The sequence below is a fragment of the Bos grunniens genome, chromosome 12 (assembly GCF_055505025.1).
Source record: "Bos grunniens cultivar Pamir isolate PY7600 chromosome 12, Bosgru_T2T1.0, whole genome shotgun sequence".
NCBI lineage: Eukaryota > Metazoa > Chordata > Mammalia > Artiodactyla > Bovidae > Bos > Bos grunniens.
The window spans coordinates 83,484,541-83,505,700 of record NC_141176.1 but is presented as its reverse complement, the minus strand read 5'-3'; the positions used below and the strand labels follow the sequence as shown (position 1 = coordinate 83,505,700).

General features: G+C 45.8%; 1 protein-coding gene across 42 annotated transcripts in view; it reads right to left on the bottom strand.

Moving 5' to 3' along the window:
- PCCA (propionyl-CoA carboxylase subunit alpha) overlaps positions 1-21,160 on the bottom strand; it is a 420,374-nt gene that overhangs the window by 7,862 nt on the left and 391,352 nt on the right. For 27 of the 42 annotated variants that reach the window (XR_015138441.1, XR_015138440.1, XM_086330472.1 and 24 more), the window contains one exon: positions 7,092-7,232. The exons of the other annotated variants lie outside the window; for them this stretch is intronic. Coding sequence is in view for 25 of the 27 variants with exons in the window: in XM_086330472.1 (XP_086186598.1) it covers positions 7,092-7,232 (141 nt within the window). In the remaining 2 variants the exon portion in view is untranslated. The remainder of the gene's footprint in view (positions 1-7,091; positions 7,233-21,160) is intronic. 42 annotated transcript variants of the gene reach the window in all.

Genomic DNA, 21,160 nt, shown 5'->3' with positions numbered 1-21,160 from the left:
TGTGAAGGATGACTGCACAGTATTCCATTTCTCAATTTCATCCTTCAGAGCCACAAAATGGGGGTGACACAGTGACGGGATGAAATTTACAGTAACAGCTGTGGTCTTTCCACACAAGGGAGGCCCTTCTAATGGGCTGAGGTCTGTTTTGAACAGACGGGGAGTAACAAAACAAGGCTTCCTATTAAGAGTGTGCAGTCATATTTCTGATGAAGAAAAGGATGGTGGGAGTCGGATTTCCTTTAAGACAGTCCCTACCCTCTTCTGTCGTCCACAACCAGGGCTGTTTTAAGGCGTTATCCTGGAAATAGAGGAAAGAGGCCACAAATGGCGTGGAGGGCTCCCCCCACCCCCCACAGGCCTGCTCTCTAGCATCTCTAGGATGCATGGGGAACTGCGCCAGTGGCATATGGCTTTCTACTGCGCTGAACATTCAGACAAAAGACAGGTTCATCAGTCATTGGAGTATCTGGATAAAAAATTAGCTCCTGATGGATGGTATTTTGAGCTTACCTGCTGCTAGTACATTACCAGAGAAACACAGGTTTTGAAACCCACATGACATTAGAAACTGCAGACCATGAAATACGACACGTGCAGGAGCACATAATGTACGCCAAATTATACAAAATAATAAATAAGCTGTTTAAGCCCTCTGCCTAAAACTGGGCCCGCTGCAAGGAACCCTGGGTCACTTCTACGCAGGCCAATTAATGCACAGCATCTGCTGTATAGAAGCAGGGCACGAAGCACTTCCGAATGATTTCAGCAATTAAAAGAAAAGTGCTTCCTGCCTGTTCAGACAGCAACTGTTTCAATGCAAGAGTGAGCACCAAATCACTGCATGCAGCTGAAAAATTAAATCCCTTTTTTTGGGGGGGGGGCTTGAGGGGGGAAAGAAGGTTGGGTGGGAAGAAGAATTTTTATGGAAAAGGGAGCCTTCTTTTGTTGTCCTACGTTCTGTGTTTTTCTGCCAAATTAGACAGAAGGCTCGGAGGGCTCAGCGGCCCGCCCCGGTCTCCCCTTCTGCTGTGCTGGGCCACCCGAAAGCGGGGATCAGTGTCAACCCTGCTGCCGACTCCACAAAAGTGAAAATCCTTCAATTACGGTTTTAAAGGCTGTGCGACTGAGAACACAGGTGCCTGAATGCGGTGCATTTTGAGGCCCTTAGATCTGAAGACAGACGCAGTTAACAGCTACAAGCAAAAGGCATCTCAGATTTGGTTAAAAGGCAATGCGAGGATCTGATTATAATAACTTTCTCTTTCTGAGCTGCTAAGATAGGCTGGGTAATATCCCCTGATATTTCCCGAAGAAGAGACGTGCATTCACATCCCAAGATCTTCATGTAAAGAGGGTGGGAGAAGAGACCCCGGGAGACCGGGCAGTGTTTAAACAGTGATGGAAGGAACCATCATCGGATTACAAAGAAAGAGCAGGCAGGCGATGGAAACGATGCCAAAGCCCTTATCTGTAGCGTGAGGCCTGCTTTACTGGGTCTGGGCACCCAAGACTCCCTCAGGAGGCTGCTGCGGGGAGAGGCACTGGCCCAGCCTGGCACTCCTGGGGCCCCAGGTGCCCCCTCACCCTCCCACCTGAGGCTGCCATCCTGACCTGGACGTGAGCTGGGCATCAAAGTGGGGAGCTGAGAGTCTGGGGCAAGAATACAGAGAGGCGGCCAGTACAAAACACATCCAGCTTTTCAGGAAATTCCTTAAAATGAAGAGAATTACTACTTCCCACCACCCCAAAGTGAACTCAAAACTGGAGTCAGAACCTCTAAGTTACAAAGAGAACCAGTTAAAACTGATGTCACTGATGGTACCTTTAACAAATCACTCTGAATTCTCAATCTATGTGAAGTATGTTGCTTTAAAGGACTCTGTGAGACAATGACCTTTTAAAATTTATTATTGTTACTATTATTTTTAGCAAAATGGCAAGAGAAGATATTTGGAATCTCCTTAAGATTGGGAACTGTCATCTTCAAAAATGTTTAAAACAAAGAAAACATGTTGCCTCACCCCAAGGAGATCATCCCTTGAAAAATAAAATCAGACGCCAACCTGCAGACATGCCTACAATATCTGATTGGTCCACAGAAATACTTCATTTTATATTGATCCTTGTCAAGTTAAAACTGTAAAAACTCCCCAACTGTTACCACCAACAAAAACTCATCATTAACAGTCAAAAATAAATGTCATCTGGAGAAGACAGAAAGGCCAAATTCAGGATGGCCATTCCTCTGAAGAAGGCAGGGCAGGAATTCTGCTGGGCAGAGGCCACAGGGCACGTTCTCCGTATCGGCCATTTTTTGTTAAATAAGTAAAATCTGAAGGAAAATACGGTGAAGGTGAGCAGAGAGCATATGAGTGCGTGTATTATTATACTCTGCAATGTTCTCTATGTCTGTAGTATTTCATAATTTAAGGTTTAAAAATGTTCCAGAATGAACGCACGAAGCTATACCTGCCTTGGAATACAGCCAGGTGTGGGCCAAACACTGGCAGTTTACCCAATACACTGAATAACCACCGCTATGTAAACGTGGAAACAACGACGGCAATTATTTCAGGATTGGAAATCCCAGAAACTGGAGACTCTATCCAACATCCAGGCCCGGTCCTCTGCCAGAGAGATGTAGCTCTCAGCACTGGGCTGCGTGAGGACGAAGTCAACCCCACCCAGCCCTTCTCCTGTGGGAGACCTGCAGGCAGAGGCGGCCTCACAGACGAAGAGGAAGGTCTCCTGGCAGGTTCATTCGAGACTTCCTTCAGTCTGCAGTAAGCGCAGTCACAGGTGGTTCAGGGACGCCGGGGTCTCTGAGCGCCATGCGCATGCGTGTCTCCAGGGCAGTGGCCGTCCCCACCCACCCCCGCCCCCCAGAGGAGCACGTGCTCGGAGGAGTCAACCAGCGTGAGTCCTGGGGGATGCGCCTACTACTGATTCCACACTTTATGTTCTCCTTGTGCACTTTATAGAATATACCTTTTTTTTTTTTTGGCCCAAGATAATTGTTCATGAGAGCGGCAATCTCCAACAGCTAAGTACCCTCCTGCTAACAGTCAGTTTCGTTCCAAAGTGGATCTTCCTCATCTCAGCCCCAATGAACCACTCCAAACTCTTGTCTTGCCAATACTGAACAGGCTAAGTGGTTAAAAAAAGCAGCAACAGGTACTTAATACCGATCTATGATTTTACCTGGTCTGACAAACTAGTAACTTACAAAATAATAATTAAGAAAGACGGAAATGTAAATGGGTATACAGCCTGCTTCTGGTTCATGTCTCACAGTTTGTGATGTATTAGACGGGTATTCTTTTTTTTTCTTGTAATTTCCCATTTTATTTACGTATAACTGCATACATTACTGTATAAATTTAAGGTATACAGCAAAATGAGTTGAAGTTCATATATCATGAAACGACTATACCACAATAAGTTAATATCCATCAAACTAGATGAGCATTTCTGATGCAAATCTGAGATGACTGTAGAATCTAAACAGAACTAGAATCTTACTTAAATGCAATATTAAAATATCCCCGTGGGTTGCCTCATTTTTATTGTTTCTGATATCAAAATCAAAATGAAAATTGTACCACAAATTCAGCAGCACTAAGTCTAATGCTGGGGGAAAAAATGTATTCAGCATCATTCTGAAAGAATATGTATTTTTAATATTTTTGTTCAAGAAATCATAAAGACAGTAGTTTAAAAACTTAAAACAAGTTATCTTTTAAATGTCAGCTTTGATTATAGAAGTGCCCCTGGTTTATGATATTGTTAAATGTATAGAAAAGTAGGTATTTTTCAAAATGAAAAATCAGTTATTTTAAGATTGTTTTCAGAAGGAAGATGAAAAAGGCACATAGGAAAGGCATATAAAAGTCACTCTGGCAACTGTTTTCTGAATTAAATGTGTGATTCTAGCTGTACCCAATCCACCCTGACTTCATGCTTATATGCATTCTACCACTTATGAACTAGCATTCCCTCCCAACATATTCAAAAAGGTTATTACACAATCATTTAAAAACTGATTTCCTACCACATTTAATGTTAAACAGCATGTAATAGACACTGAAAAAGTACTAGCGACTTTTGCTGTGTGAACTTAAAATGAGCACTGAAGAGTAAAACCCAGCCTCTGTGCTGGGGATGTGGGGTAGGGGGGTGGGCAGGGCGAGTCCTCGCCCCACTGAGCTCTCTGACCACCTCTAAACGGCCCGACCAGCTCTAAAGGGCCACCTTGGGTCATTTTGTCCTGAGGCCCTTATGCTCTTTTAAAACTCTTTACTTTGCAGAACAGATTTGCCCTTTATTACCTATGTGACACGCTACAGTACCAGGCCCACCATTCCAAGACGCATCAGATTTTACTTACACTAAATATAAAAATTACAGATAGCTGGCATTTGAACTATACGAAATAACATTACAAAGAAAAGCAGAATACAGGTAGGCCCTTCCTTGTTCTCAGTGTTTTCCTTGCAAATACGCAGGATGACTAATTCCACTATCTTTCTACTGATAAGAGGGGAACCCCAGCCAAGTTATTGTTACCGCCAAGAACAAGACAACGTGCCCTGCCGTGTCCTCAGGTATGGGCCGTGCCTTTGGCCCAAGAAAAGTTCCTTGTGTTCTCATTACGCAAGGAAGGCAGCATTAATTGTAGAAGCTGTTAGGAGAGCAGGCAACTAAACGTCTCACCCCCTGCATCTGGTTCGGGTCTTAGCAGTCTGAGACATTTTTTACAAATAATAACTCACGGGAGAATACTGCATTATCGAAATACAATGATACAGGATATGAAAGGAAGTCCTGCAAGGGCCAAAAGCGGCATCGGAAGCTGGACAGAGAAAGTAAACGCCACCTGCCCTCCACGAGCAGCCTGGGCACACAGGTGCACACCGACAAGCACGGTGCCCGGGGCAATTCTGTGGGCTTCCCCCGAAAGCCCGTCACGTGCCCTGTCTTTAAAGAAATCCTTAAAACAGAGGCCCCAGTTCCTTCTCAAGGCAAACCACTCTTGAATACCCACATTTAATTATCGGTGGTGGTCTCCGATGTCTGCTGCTGCTGCTAAGCTGCTAAGTCGCTTCAGCCGTGTCCGACTCTGTGTGACCCCATAGAAAGCAGCCCAACAGGCTCCCCTGTCCGTGGGATTCTCCAGACAAGAACACTGGAGTGGGTTGCCATTTCCTTCTCCAATGCATGAAAGTGAAGTCGCTCAGTCATGTCCGACTCTTCGCGATCCCATGGACTGCAGCCCAACAGGCTCCTCCACCCATGGGATTTTCCAGGCAAGAGTACTGGAGTGGGGTGCCATTGCCTGCTCCGTCCGATGTCTGAGCTCCCCCCAAATGAACCAAGACCTAATACCACACTGTCCCATTTTACTAAAATGCTGTGCTTTCCCACATTAAATTATGAACCAGGAAACTGAGAGTATGAAGGCCAAACCCTTGTGGTCTCTGGAGCAGCTAGGCCAGGAGGAAGCTCTTGATGTAAAGGAGAAGGCTGCGGGCTCCCCGTCCTCCAGGGAGGGCACCGCCAGCCTGAATCCCACCCCCACCCCCATCTCCCAGCAGGAGCAGCCTCCCCATCCTCTTCCCTCCTCTAAGGCCCTGATTCAGGTGTTAGAAAAGCAAGGATTTCAGTTAAACACTGACTGTTTTTTCCTGAGTGCAAATGTGGTTTTATAATTAAAGCCACGTACTTAGAACTGACAAGCTCAGGATGGCTGTACACAGCCTCTGTGGCTTCCAGAAAAAGCTTAAGGAGGAAAATGAAAAAATAAAAACAACCGAAGCCCAACTCCCTCCCACTGTTTACCAGCCTACACTCCTAGTCGCTAGGAGATTCCACTGACTGCTCTGCTCATGGAGTGGGTATAGGCCTTCTCAACGTCAAGGCCAAAGCCTTCAGAAGGAAGTGATACAAGGCAACCCCCACCGCCATATCCAACCCAATCTTGAATCCGCATCACCTCTCCCAAATCCTTGACGCTAGGTAGCCTAACAGTCCTAAAGAGGGCTTTCTTCTGGGGATGTCAGTGCTTTCAAACCTAACAATCCCCAGCTCCGAACCTCTTTTAAAAACCGGTACTTCCATTTCTGTGTCATCAAGTAAAGCAGTTGTTGGGTCAGTTTTCCAACTTCTCATTATCAGTTTCAGGCCTAATCATTTTAAAACAACTGAAATCAATCATTTTTTGTTAATATTTGCCTACTGCAAGTACTTTTTTAGAAGCTAATGCCAACCAACTACATTAGTTTTTCTCAACATTAATTTGCTTACGTTAATAAAGAAACAGAGAGGCAGTTTTCATGTCATCTTGACAGGAAAATGCATAAAGGCCTGTGACATAACTGAGACACAAAATGGAATCACCGTATCATCCGCTGAAGACCACGGTGCTTGGCTGTGCTCCCAGCGCAGAAATAGAAACGCAAGGACTGAAGTTCTCCCTGGAAACCTTCCCGTTGCACCTTTGTTTTCTTTCTACTTTTGATGCTGATCAATAGATTTCTATCTGTTCTAGGACAATGACTGTATCCTACCAATCTGTCCACAGCAAATGACCTGGAGACTGAACATGTGAGGAAACACTAATAATATACCCTTGATTTGTGCCTTAATGTCACAAGGTCAAAATAAAAATTCAACCTCTGATCCTAGATTTTATTTGGGAAGTGCTCTGGTACCACACAGATTACGGCAATAACTTTCCTTAGCACCCTTCCCGTTTATTCCAGGATGCATGCCAAAAGTTCCCCCATCAGGGGGCTATTTCTTGGTATGACTTCTTCAGGAATACTTAAACCACAGAGAGTAAATAGGAATTTTAAATAAATGCTTCTTGAGATGCTGAATTTGCCAAAGAAACAATGGATCTGGCCTTATTTCTGTTTCAAGTTTCCCTGGGTCGTTGCGCAGGAGAGGCGCTGAGAGAGACTGTGATGTGAAATGCTGGACAAAGAGCGCGCAAAAGCTCCTCTGCTGTACTGTGGGGTGACGTGACTCAAGACAGGGACCCTGCCTCGGTCTCCCCCCGCCCCCCGGCAGACAGGGTCGGTCCTCACCAGGTCCCCGGGCTTGACAGAGATGGCCACCACCACGCCAGGCATTGGGGAGCGCAGAATGCTGCTTGTGTCCTCGGCAGCTTTTTCCAGCATAAATTTGTTTAACTCTGCGGCGAGTTTGGTGAGGATACGCACCTTGTACTACAAAGGGGGAGAAAAAAAAAGTGAGGTCACATGATGAACTTTTCCTCCTCCAATGCAGCGATTGTTCACAATCCGTTTTCAGCTTTTAAGTCACACCACCTCTGAAGTCACACGGTTTTCCACTACTGCACACGGAAGCGAAACGCGCTCGTTTGCTTCTGCCCTGTGTTGTGGGTCAGCTGTGTACGAAATTTCTCGAAAGCGGAACGAGTCCAGTAATTCATTAGTGACAAACAGTAATCATCCTGTATCATTAAGAAAAACATCTTAAAACCTTACAAAGAAGACAGAATTTTCCTGTATTCCCTTAGAAACTTTTCCCAGTGGACGCGCATTCTGCAGCTGGGCCGGCCAGCAGAGCGGCGGGTGCTGCCAGCACTCACCGGTAGGTGGCAGCAGACGGCTGTGTCAAACCCCGGGCTCCCCGGAGACAGCGGCTGGACCGTGAAATCAGTAAGTTAAGACAAAAGGTTTTGGTGTTCATTTGGGGCAAAAGAATATTTAAAATTCAGGGTTTTTTCCAGTGACATAAAAAATTATATTCATGATTGAAAAAGTTACTTTTTCTTTTTAAGCACAACATTACGTGGTCCTTCCAGCGTTAACAGGATGGTTAGAGTTGATGAAAACGAAATATAACGTGAATATCCTCTACACCAAGAGACAATAACTCGAGATTTTTAAAACCACTGAAGGGAAACAATCCGCAAGCCCAGGACTTTAATGGCCCATTTTCTAGGTGGCTCTCAAATGATGAGGGGCACATGAAAGGCAGCTCAGTCCACCAGAACATTTCTAATACGAGGAATTTCTGCCCGGCATGGGGGGTGGGGGGCCCATCCTAGATCTCTGTGAATAAACACACAAGCCAGGGTTTGGTCTGTCCAGAGACAAGACACGGTTGGGGGAAGTGTTGCTTACTCAAGTTAGAACCACCACCTGAAGATTTTTCTGATTCCTACCAAAGAGCATCTCCCCTGGGGGCAAGAGAGATGGCGTGACCAGGCAGCTCCATTTTGTTAGAAAAAAGCAGTTGTAGCTCAAAGGCTCCTTGGGCATCATGATGGCAGGGAGGCAAAAGCCAAATGGAATTACCCTTCATCCTGTCCGGGGCGGTGGACATCTCTAAGTGTGCTCTCAGGGCCCACTTTCAAAGGCATGTGGGGGAGGCTGGGGGCGGGGAGAGGGCCCACGGAAGAACCTGATGGCCTAAATTCCGAGCGGACTCGTGGCGCTGTGACAGGTTGAATAATACCGTCTTCTGCATGTTTTCCTTTACTCCTGAGCGTGTGCTTTGCAATCCAGACGTACACGTGTCTGCCAGTTTCTGAAGGATATGATCCTTAAGTGAAATTACAGCGCAAATAAAAGCTTTTTGCTCCTATTAAAATTCATCTGAGTCATAAGTGGCGAGGGAAAAAGCAAGGAGAATGCACTCTGCTGTCACTCTAATAAACATTCTGGGCAGAGGGGCTATTTATCAAAGACAAAATGCACCTCAAAGTCCTTCATTAAATCTATGGGGGGGGGCACTGGCTTGACTGCGGGGGTGGGGGGTGGGGGTGGAGAATATAATTGTACCAAATTGCACAGTTTTAATATCTGCGCTCTGAATGCCTTGGAAAAGCAAATCCCACCTCACTAGAGGCATCAGAGTCAACAACAACAACAAAGTTACTCGTCTGGCTGACACCGTCCCATGTGGCTTCTTCTTGGGACTGCTCAGCGCTGGGTCCAGCTGGCTAGTTGTCCCCCGAGCATACAGATCTTTTCTTCTTGTGTTTCGCACAATTTGACTTCAAAATGTGAACTCGGGGCAAGGTTATCTTTCTACACCCAGGATAATTTGATTTATCACACTTCACCATGGAGGATACCCTTAAAAACCAATGTTAGCTGCATCCCAACCAGCCCCTTCAGGTAATAAAGTGCCAGGACTGTCCTGAGCACCAGTGCACCCCAGAAATGACAAGGTCCTGAGTACAACCAGATCCTTTTTACTATTTTTGTGATTTTCCTATCTGGATTCCTTTCTCCATGGGACTCCTGCTTTGCTTGGAAGGAGATGTAAGAGAGTCACAGAACTCAATGCCTTTGGATGCGGTCTTTGTTATTGATGAGATGTTCCTTTTCCTTTTGTATTTGTTTATTGTTCTTAAATCTGTTTGGGGGATAAGCGACTTATTGTAATCACAAGCAAAAAATAACAACGGGCGTAAACGCCTTGGGAGAGGCTCTGTTACAAACAGTTGGCTTTGAGATGACCTTTCTGAATAGAAAAAGCAGCAGCGGAGGAGAAGGTTCTCGTTTTAAGATTACCTTTGATGTTGTCTTGGCCCTTCAGCGTGCCCACACAAACACGCCTTCTCGAAACGATCTCTGTGCTGGCAGTGCGGCGGGCCAGGGGGAGCCAGCCAGGATGGGAGGTGAGCGGAGAGGCAGCACAGAGGCCCATCGGGGTGAACTGCGTGGTGAGAACTGCAAACGCTTCCTGATGCCCCAGAAAGGGAGCCATTTAAGAATGTACACGAGGGCTTTCAGAGCTTATGATCAAAACAGCTATTTACTGGTATCTCTGAATTCTTAGGGGGCACAGACAAAGCAGTCAACGATGTGAGAGATTTCAGGAAAATACCCTATGATGTGTGTGCACTTTTATGCTAAATATTTTAATAGTCCTAAGAGGTCCCATAGGACTTTTCTGGAGAGTTTTGCTGGTAAGTTATTACTTTCAAGCAGGAGAGTGTTACTCGCTCAGTTGTGTCTGACTCTTTCAGACCCCATGGACCATAGCCCGCCAGGCTCCTCTGTCCATGGGATTTCCCAGGAAAGAAAACTGGAGTGGGTTGCCATTTCCTTCTCCAGGGTAATCTTCCTGACCTAGGGATGGAACCTGGGTCTCCTGCACTACAGGCAGATTCTTGACTGCCTGAGCCTTAAGCAAGCAGACAGACCACCAGTTCGCTGCTTTGGGGGTGGCTGGCCAGGATGCTAAAGGTTCACGGATGAGAGAGAGAAGCAGAATCTTGAGAGAAGCCAGAAGGCTCTGCCCTCCTCAGGTGTGGAGACATGTCTGCTTGATGCGGAGGCTGCTTGCTGGTCAGAGGAGGCTGGAAGCTGAGCGGCTCCAGGCCCATCAGGAGGGAACCTCACCTTGTGTGTGTGGGGAGGTGCTCTCCAAACCACAGGCAAATTATTAAGTTCCTGAAAACACACTTCGAAGTGTAAGTTGGAGCAGAAAACAGGTGCTCCCCGGAGCTCCAGTTCCTCAACCCAGGCTTTATCTAGTAACTGAATCATGGTCAAATAACCCCAGCCCCGGCTTTTAAGCAAATTCATTTGTGGTGTCTGCAGTGAAAAACCACGTCTAACAAGAAAATTTCTCCCTAGAAAGTTCAAAAGAAAGAGAGAAAAATCATACCAGACATAAAAAGGATCACGAAGAAAACGATAAGAGATGGACAATTAAAAGGAACACAGTGGACTGTGTTAAGAATGAACATACAGCTCTCAACAGGAAACCTGAATCAGGAGAGGGAACGGTGGTCAGGTGGGGGGGTGCCGGGTGGGGAGGTTGCTAGGGGAGGAGTGGGCCCGTCATGGTTTTGGGGGAGAGATGCTTTTTAACCAGACTTGGTTAATGGCAACATCCTGCCAGTGGGTGTGCCCACTCCTGCCCAGCACACACGCTGCTTGGTGCCCCGGGCAGCAAAGAGCCCTTGGTGGACACGCTGCACTCAGATGGTCACACAATGCACTGTCTTGCTGGTATCGGTGTTGGTTTAGCATCTGCATCCCCTCATAGGGCTTAAATGCCCGTGCTTCTTCCCGAGGCCTCCAGACGTACCAGCAGTTCTATGCACCCGCGCGCCTGTAAGACTCAGGGGTCTGGGGGTCCCCTCACAAGATGAGGCTTCTGGTTTGTTTCCTTATTTTTTTCAGTTGTGACTTCAGAGGCTCCTCTGTCATTCCTCGTAAAGCAGTCTCAGCTCCGGTCTTCCTCCCTGCGTCATTCTTTCCAGAACAAGAATTGTATATACGTACAGCTGATGCTCTGCTCGTGGTTTTCATGTCAACCGTGGGCCTGTGCAGCCATCACGGACTGAAGGATAAACGATGAAGCTTCACCATCAATTATTTTACATCAGTTATCTTAACATCCTGAAGCACTGGCCTTATACCGCACCTCGGCCCTGGCTGAGTAAGGTGGCAAACACATTTCTCCAAATACAAGGATCTCTTCTCATTCACAGTTTTATACCTTCTGCCCCAAAGGTCTCCAACGTTAAGCTGTGTCTTCATTTCCACAGTGTGGCAGTGAGAGCTAAGGCTGAAATGTTCCTCTCCAAGTTTACTTTCCTAACCCTGAGCGGGAGGGAGGGAAACTGTCAATGGTTCAAAAGTGGGAGAAATGCCGAGTTGCAGAAATGATGATGCATCTCTGAAAACAAAGGTGTTTAAAAAAACTAGGGGGGGAAAAAACCCCACAAGAAATACAGCATTTAGGTGGAACCAGGACTGTAATTCAAGCTTGTTTTCCTTTCCTAAATTCTTCGTGGAATACACAATTGACAAAGCAACGGTTCGAAGCCAGGCGAAACACATTCCCTTCTACTTCAGCATCAGGCCCTGCAAAACCAAGCCAACAGAAACGGTCCACAGAACGGTGCGGAAAACATACAGGATGAGGAGCCTGTCGCTGTCCTCCTGGAAGGACAGGCCTGGCGAAGAAGGCGAAATGGAGAGACAGCAGTCCGAGCGCCCGGTACAGCTGCCGGCAGCGGACAGCCTGTTAGCGTAATACTGAGACAACTCCATCAGCACAGTCTCAAGGTAGCTGTCAATCAGAACGCATCATTTAATCCAACAGCACTCGGAGGACTTTCTCCGACGGCCCGCGTGACAGCGTATCTACAGCTCTATTTATATCAGCGCCGGGGTGTGTTTACAATGCTTGTTGTAATTAGAAAAGATGCAACAGGCAGCAATATTATTGAGATCTCCATTTTGCAGTATTGCCCTGGAAAGTGTGATCTTGCTTCACAGAGTCATGCTAAATGACAAAAGGCTATTTTCTTCAATCTCCCGGCTCAGACAGCACTTCATTTGCAGCTATCTATAATTAGATTAATGGTGTAGTGCAGTACAAAGCAGGCCCACTTCACATCAGATAGCATATGAATTAAGACAAACACTTATTTCAATTCCAGGCAGAGAAAGCAGTGACTGGGGTATTTAGCATACCCTTTATGGTGGAATGAGATGTTAATTGTGTACCATTACCTCTAAACTGCTTGCTTGTTGTATAAATCACTGTGCTAATTGATGCAGAGATAGAAATGTAGCCACAGGCAAGAAAGCAAAGGAATGAGGGCTGAAGATGGTGGATAAAGGATTATCGACTAAAACCATATGGAGATGAGGCTCCTTTGAAACCTTTCCTTTCTGCCCAGGAGGAGGATTTCTTACAAGTACAGAAAAGCTCTTGTATCAGGAAAGAAAATTTAATTTTTTGCATTTCTTTTTAAAAACACAAATATCTTTTGAAAGTTCCTAGCCACCAGAAATCCAACTAAGTGGCAGGTGGAATTAATCTGAAGTACACGTATGAAAATATGGAAGGTGTAAAGTTTTCAGATAGTCAGAGCTCCCTGTCTGGGTTTCTGGCTCCCAGGTTTACTAAGCAATACCTGGAGGGGATGTTCCTGACATGCCCACAGGACAGAAATAAAATTTTCCCAAGACCTGAGGCTGTCCTTGTCCTGTGAAGAACGGACTCACTGGAAAAGACCCTGATGCTGGGAAAGATTGAAGGCAGGAGGAGAAGGGGACGACAGGATGAGGTGGTTGGATGACATCACCGACTCGATGGACATGAGTTTGAACAAGCTCTGGGAGTTGGTGGTGGACAGGGAGGCCTGGGCTGCAATCCATGGGGTCGCAAAGAGTCGGGCATGACTGAGCGACTGAACCGAACTCTAGCAACAGAGGCTGTTCTTACAGACGAAAACACAAAATGAACCTGGGCTGGCTTAGGTGTGTGAGAAGACGTTAATGACGTAGAAGCGTTTACTTGGGACGTGAAGCTAACGGAAGAGAACCATCATCATCTGCCACTGGAAGAATGGTGACTCTCCACCAAAACCCTCAGATGCGACTCCTCTAGTTCATGATTTCACATCGGCAGGAAGGAACGAGAAAGGAGATCTTTTTTTCCTGTCTTTTTTTTTTCTTTCTAAAACTAGCGAAAAATAATAAACACAAGCACAGGGTAATTTAAAATGCTGCTCTTCCTTGTTAAAATGTCCCATTTAGCACCCAACAGCTCTTATCGGGATAAAATGAGTGTCCACAAACACAGACAACAAATGCTACACTCGTGGTTACAGATCCGCAGATAAACGTGCCCCTCGGAAGCTCATAAATCAAGTGTGTGCACCCTGTGTGTGTGTTCACAATTTTTTTTAAGTGGCAAAGCAACACTAAGGTGCAAATTACTGCTGTGCACTTTTTCACAAATTCAGCAGTTTGGTAATTAGCACTGTTACAACAAAACTTTATACAGAGAACAAATAAAGGGGGTCAGTTAGTAGTTCAAATTCTCATCTGTAGAGTAACAGTTAATATACCCACCTAGTGCAAATACACATTTAAGAAATGCTGTATATGGTTTAGTCTTGTGAAACAAGAATACCATATTAATGTGTGAGACAATAAAACGAGGCCCCAAGAAACCAGAATGTCTGGTTCAAGTTATCACCCCTGTAACCTGGGGCGGGGCTAGGGGTAGGACCTAGAGCTCCTTGGTTGGGGCCAACAGAACACCTGTACTGCAGCTGCAAATTCAACAGTTTAAGGTTTGGGTCATAATGCTAAATAATACTTTAAAAAACAAACAAAACAGACAAAAACTCATCAAGAAGCATTATGGGCCCTCAAAATGGAAAGAAATGCCAGCAAAAGAAACACTGCGAACTACCCTGAAATATCGCCTCCCAAGTGTGCAGCAAGGTGACAGAAATGGAAACGCACTGAAGGAAAGATCTGGAAGCAGGGTGAGGGCTCGCTCCTGATCATTCATCACTTGTTTACACCATTTAAAGCTGAGCAGCACGGCCCCCAGGACAACCCCAACATACCCCCCCCACACACACACCTTGTGGGACAACAATGCTGGTGTTAACAGGAGAAAATATAATGGTTTCTGATATTGCATCCTCAGTTCCTTCAATTGAAAAAGGCAGTTAAACACAAAGTAAATCATTCAGTTAGGTGAGTTGTTTAAGGATATGTAATTGACAATGTTGATATGCCGTGGTGACATAATGCATCACCACTTTCAACACGTCTGGCTACGTTTATGAATCAACCTCTCCTCGAGGTTTCTTTGTTTAGCTGCTAAGTCAGTTCTTGAACTTCAGTGTGCCGCAAGGAGCCTCGACGGCAGTGAGCAACACTGTCATTAAGGGCAGTTTTTGAGGGAAGAATCACAGGAATAGAAAGGGAGGAACATGCCAACAGAAAAACAGAAAGGCACAGAATCTATTTCAGCAACTCATCTTTCAAAATTCTGGCCAAAAAGGGAAAAGTTTCCAGAAAAGAAGAACTTAAGGCCAATACCAAAACCTCTGATGAAAGGGATTAGTTACGTCTGTGTATATCTCCAGCTATTTCCTAAAACACAACATTCTCTGGAGAAGAAAATATGGGGCTGTCTTTCAACAATGCAAAAATTGAACCTAACGTTTTCTTATCACATTTTGTAATCAGAAACACAAGGGTCCTTCCAATTCTAATAGCCTAAGATAAATAACTTTCCTCTTTCTTTTCTTTTTTTACCAATAGTGCTGAGAATTAAATAGAAATGTTTAATTAATTTAATGTTTAAATTAATTAAACATTAAATCCAGCACTTAATAATAGGATTTATTTCCTCAGTCTCCACTGAGGTTACTTTTTTGAAGCACTGGTGTCTTGATACAGATCCGAAAATGATGGGGGGGTGGGGGGTGGGGGGAGCTACTGTATAGGGAGCCAGCCACACGTCGGGTCTGCAGGGAAGGTAAGCTTGGAGAGCAAGTCACCAGTGGGTTCCTGGAGGACTCTGTTAACGGGGCAGCCTCCCGGGAGCTGGGCGCCGTGGGACGCCGTGTGCAGGTGTGCCTCGATAAAGGGGCTCAGCCTCTGCCTCGCCCAGGTGCCCACAAGCTGTCTAACATATGCCACAAAGGCAATTTGCTGGAATAAGTGGCACTTTCCCAACCACAAAGGCAAGTCCATTGACAATGCGCTGTACGCAACTCACAAAATAGAACATACGCGTTCTGTTTGATCAGGAGCCTCCGTGATACACTGTGGCTATAATGAGTCATTTCTTTCCTTGCTGCACAAGAAAAATATTATAGATCTTTGAAAGCCTTGTGCTCAATTATGTAACAATATCAGCCAACATCTGTTAACAGTACAGGCGGTTTCCATTCTGTATCCTGAATTGTTTTATGTAATTACGAGTTTATAAGGTACTTGGTAAACCAGTAAGAAGGTACCTTTTGAAAAGCACTATATAATTTGGGGTACAATGAAACGTTCTCTTGAAAATCCATAATTAGGGCAGCATCAGCTTACAGAAAAGTACAGGAAATGTTATAAAAACACAATTATGTAAATAAGCACACAGGTAGGGAAGTGTATCATTTTGCTAGGTCCCCGCCCGTCTTCTCGCCTCCTGTTCTCTGTGAACTTCTCTTTGGTCATCTCAAGTTAAAGTAAAGTGGTCTCCCGGGAGCAGAATAAGCGAACTTTGGGGAGCTGGGCCTTCCCGTGCAAGTTCTTCAGCGCTGAGAGGGAACACCAGAGGCCTGGGACAGTGCCAGTGCCAGGGGCTCTTCAACAATGCTTTGACTTCACAGGGATTTTTTTTTTTTATTAGCTGGATTCTTTTCTTTTTATTTTATTTCTGTGTTTTGGCCAGGGAGCGCGGCACGTGGGATCTCAGTTCCCAGACAAGGGATGGACCCCAAGCCACTGGAAGCGCAGAGTCTTAACTGCTGGACCCCCAAGGAAGTCCCTTTACAGGGCTTTTTTAAAATGATAAAATAGTTTTGCTATAATGCATTCACTGAAGAAACTCACAATCTAACACACCAAAATGCTGGCTTATGTGGATTTAGAAACTCAAACATGAAGAGACAAAGCAAACCAATGATGATGGTAATACGGCGAGTAAACCACCGACCAAAGAGATCAGAGCAGGAAACGACGCCGGAGAGCACAGCACGCCTCCCCCGAAGACGCCGCTGAGGCGTAAGCATGGCTGCCGGATGAGAGCAACGACCTTTCCATCTTCCACTTGCTGTCTAAAAGTCGGGCATAAACGTCCCCTGGAAAAGTGTCTGTCTCCCACACCAGGAAAGGAACCACCCCACAGACAACTCCCATCACCTGTGCGGAACTCTTCTCTGCATAATAAACCTTTCTAAACAGCTTTCTACAAGTCATACATTTCCTAGTTACCTGCTCACAACTCACCCCAGCCCAGAAGCCCCCAAACTCCTTTGTCTAATCTCTTCTCCACATTGTATTGCCCTCTGTTAAGATGGTATACAGCCCCAAATTCTCACTGCCTCCTCAAGTCACATTTCTTTGTGAATTCCCATGTAAAAGTAATATAATCTGCTTTTTTTCTCGTCAGTCTACAATGCTCTAGGCACTATATAGGAAGACAGAAAAGAAAGCTTCCTTTCCCTCCACAACCCAACGACCACTGGTCTAAATGACTGGGCATGAATCCCATCAGGTGTCACAGCAGTGGCTAAGCCATTTTATAGATTAGAATTTTGACATATCTTAGGAAGGAAGTTTAAGCAGAGCTACTAAATGGACTTCTTGCATGCTACATAGTGTGAATTACACAGAAAACACGTTACTGAAGGTAGATAAGACCTGTCAAGCCACGTGGCCAATCTCAGGAACAGGACATCTGGCTGCCATGCTGGAGATGGTGAAGTGAGACACAAGGCTTGGAAGCCAAACGACCTCAGTCTGCCATCACTTTTGGGCCAAGTGGCCGAACTTCTCAGAACAAATTTCTTCATTTTTAAACATCAGGATTTTAATTAAATGAATAAACGAACAAAGATTTGTACCTAGGAAGTGCCTGACAGCAACTATTCACCAAAGAGTATTTCCTGTCTCTCAAACATCTCAGATTTTTCAAGAGACAGTAGCGGATTTTTTTTTTTTTTTTTATTGCATATGGTAAAACATCTTGAATTCAGTTCAGTTCAGTCGCTCAGTCATGTCCGACTCTTTGCGACCCCATGAATTGCAGCACGCCAGGCCTCCCTGTCCATCACCAACTCCCCGAGTTCACCCGAACTCATGTGCGAGTTGGTGATGCCATCCAACCATCTCATCCTCTGTCATCCCCTTCTCCTCCTGCCCCCAATCCTTCCCAGCATCAGGGTCTTTTCCAATGAGTCAACTCTTCGCATGAGGTGGCCAAAGTATTGGAGTTTCAGCCTCAGCATCAGTCCTTCCAATGAACACCCAGGACTGGTCTCCTTTAAGATGGACTGGTTGGATCTCCTTGCAGTCCAAGGGACTCTCAGGAGTCTTCCCCAGCACCACAGTTTGGATTAGCAATGCCTAATTATAGAGTTCTAGCTCTGTGGTTCTACATCTTAGATTCCTTATTTATAAACTGTAGCTCATAACAGTGCCTACTTCAAAAAGTTGTGAGAAACCACCATTGGATCACCGAAGAAATCAGAGAGGAAATTTAAAAAATACCTAGAGTCAAATGGAAACGAAAACACTATGATTCAAAACCTGTGGGATGGAGCAACAGCAGTTCTAAGAGGGAAGTTTACAAGCTTACCTAGGGAAACAAGAACAATCTCAAACAACTGAACCTTACACCTAGAGGAGCAAGAGAAAGAAGAGTAAACAAACCCAAGATGGTGGAAGGAGAGAAATCAGAAAGACCAGAGCAGAAGTAAATGGAATACAGACTAAAAACCAAGAAAAAAAGATCAATAAAACTAGAAGCTGGTTCTTTGAAAAGATAGGTAAAATGGATGAACCTTTAGCCAGACTCAAGAAAAAAGGGAGAGGGTCCAAATCACCTCTCCCCGCTCTAGCAGGGAGGTAGGGTGATGTGTTATTTACAACCCGCCTGAGACTCTCTTGGGCTTCCCTGGTGGCTCAGATGGTAAAGCGTCTACCTGCAATGTGGGAGACCCGGGTTTGATCCCTGGGTCGGGAAGATCCCCTGTAGAAGGAAATGGCAACCCACTCCAGTACTCTTGCCTGGAAAATCCCATGGACAGAGGAGCCTGATGGGCTGCAGTCCATGGGGTCGCAAAGAGTTGGGCACGACTGAGCGACTTCCCTTTCACTTTTCACTTTCATGCATTGGAGAAGGAAATGGCAACCCACTCCAGTACTCTTGCCTGGAGAATGCCAGGGACAGAGGAGCCTAGTGGGCTGCTGTCTCTGGGGTCGCACAGAGTTGGACATGTCTGAAGCGACTCAGCAGCAACAGATAGAAGAGAAATTAAGTAAAAGGGGAATCACCCATTTCTTTCTCATGCTCTGCTCAGAGTATTTCTGGTCACCATATGTGTGGGCATTTCCCATGCCTCTCTCTGAATGTCGGCTGGGAGTCCTACAGTTCAATGCGGTTCTGATGCTGTGGTCCCACAGGTTAAGGGCTTGTTCTCACAGGACTGTCCTCCATGTCAGACGGCAATCAAAGTCCAGGCCTGTCACCTGCAGGATGTCCTCGTCTCTCCAGGTGTGTCCCTCCCAGCACCCCACCTGTTCACCAAGCTGGAAGCTCTCTAAACCCCCCCAGTTGAGAGAGAGAGAGTATGTGGGGGTGTGGGAGTCTGGGGGGGCTTAAAGTTCCCATCCTTCAATCACGCGGCTGGTTGCATGGGAACCAGACTCTTAATCTCAGGGGCTTCCTAAAAGTCATCTCACTAAGCTCTGGTGTGGTTGAGAGGGACTTGTTACAAATAACAAAGACACTCCTCTCATCACTCATTTCACTCAGTAAAATTCCAAGGGTTTTAGGAGTTCTGTGCCAGAAATGGAACAAAGACCAAACATACAATTTTTTACTATAAATCACAATGTCAAGTCAAAATTCAGATGCCAGAATTCTTGGGCTATTCCCTGGGAAGACACTGGAGGCTCCTCTGGGTAGGTCTACAATCAGTGAAAACACAGCGTCTCAGACAGTCAAGAATCTGCCTGCAGTGCAGAAGACCCTGCTTTGGTCCCTGAGTCAGGAAGATTCCCTGGAGAAGGCAATGGCTACCCACACCAGTATTCTTGCCCGGAGAATCCCATGGACCTAGATGAGCCTGGTGGCTAGAGTCTGTGCGGTCACAAAGAGTCAGACATGACTGCATGACCTGTACTCACTAAGGGTCTGAATCTCTCTCTCTCAAAGAGCACACATCTTACAAACATAGAGCTTATTAATCCCTCACAGAAATTCACTTGGCATTTCTTTTGATAAAATTGTTTGGCCTAATAACTTGGCCTTCCATTCAATTCTCCGGAGGTTTCTCCAGACTGGAAACGTTACCCTACCTATGCTGATCCGACTACCACAATCTTTCCCTAGACTTTGGGTCTTTGTTTTTTCTTTTTGCCATGCTGTACGGCTTCTGGGATTTTTAATTCCCTGACTGGGGATCAAACCAGGGCCCTCAGCAGGGACAGCTTGGAGTTCTAAGCACTGGACTGCCAGGGAATTCCCAGGTCTGTTTCTGAATTCCGGCAGGAGAATTCATATTTGAAGAACTTGAGATTTACTAGAAAATGAGAACTGGGGACTGAGTGAAACCTGAAAGCCCTTATAAAATTTAAGATGTATTTTATGGACTTAACAGTTACAGGCCGGCTGCACACGTCCCACAATGTAAGAGGTGGGCAGAACAAGCTAACGATCCACACCCCCAACAACCTCCAATCCCACTCCCCACAAGTCCTGGTAACAGTGTGCTTGAAAATCTTCTCACGTACATCTATAAAAATATAAACATACTCATCTATGTTTATAAATGCTTTTCCACTGGGTAAAACACAACGATGTCAGTGTATTTAAAAACAAGGAAATCCATGACGTTTTTGCCATTTGCCATCCTTAACTCACTCTATATAAACTTTTTTGTTTTTACTCTTTCTGGATGTTTTTTCTAATTTCTTTTTTTTAATTGGAGAATAACTGCTTTACAGTACTGTATCAGTTTCTGCATTGCATCAACACGAATCAGCCACAGGTGCACACGCATCCCTCCTCTTGAGCCTCCCTCCCACTGCAGCCCGCACCTCTAGGCTGTCACCAAGCACCAGGCTGAGCTCCCCGGGGTGCACAGCAAACCCCACTGGCTCTCCGTCTTCCACTTGGTAACACACACTGTGTCCATGCTGCTCTCGCCACTCGTCCCCTCCTCTCCTTCCCCTGTTGTGCCCACAAGACTCTTCCCTATGCCCGAATCTCCACTGCTGCCCTGCAAACAGGTTCATCAGTACATGAAAGATGTTTAAGACAGAAAGAACTTTAGGTCACTTCTTCTTCCTTTTACATGCTTAGTTCAGCTGAAGCAGGGGGAAAACTCCCAACCCCCTTCCATAATACACAAACTCTGCCCTTGACACCTCCACAGTGTCTCCAAGTACCCCCAACCTGGCCCCGCCAGCCCCTCTTACCCACGGCTCAGCTCCCCTGTCCCCTAGAATGATAAGCCCAGATGTAAATATGACCTGAAGGCCCCGGGGAAGCTCCCCCTTAGTTTCTTGAACCTTCCCAAGGCTGCAGGGACAAATCACAGACTCGGCCACCTGCTCTACCTCCCTCTCGTTTTCTCAGATTTTTTCCTTTTTCTCTAATTATCCCCAACAGCGTGACT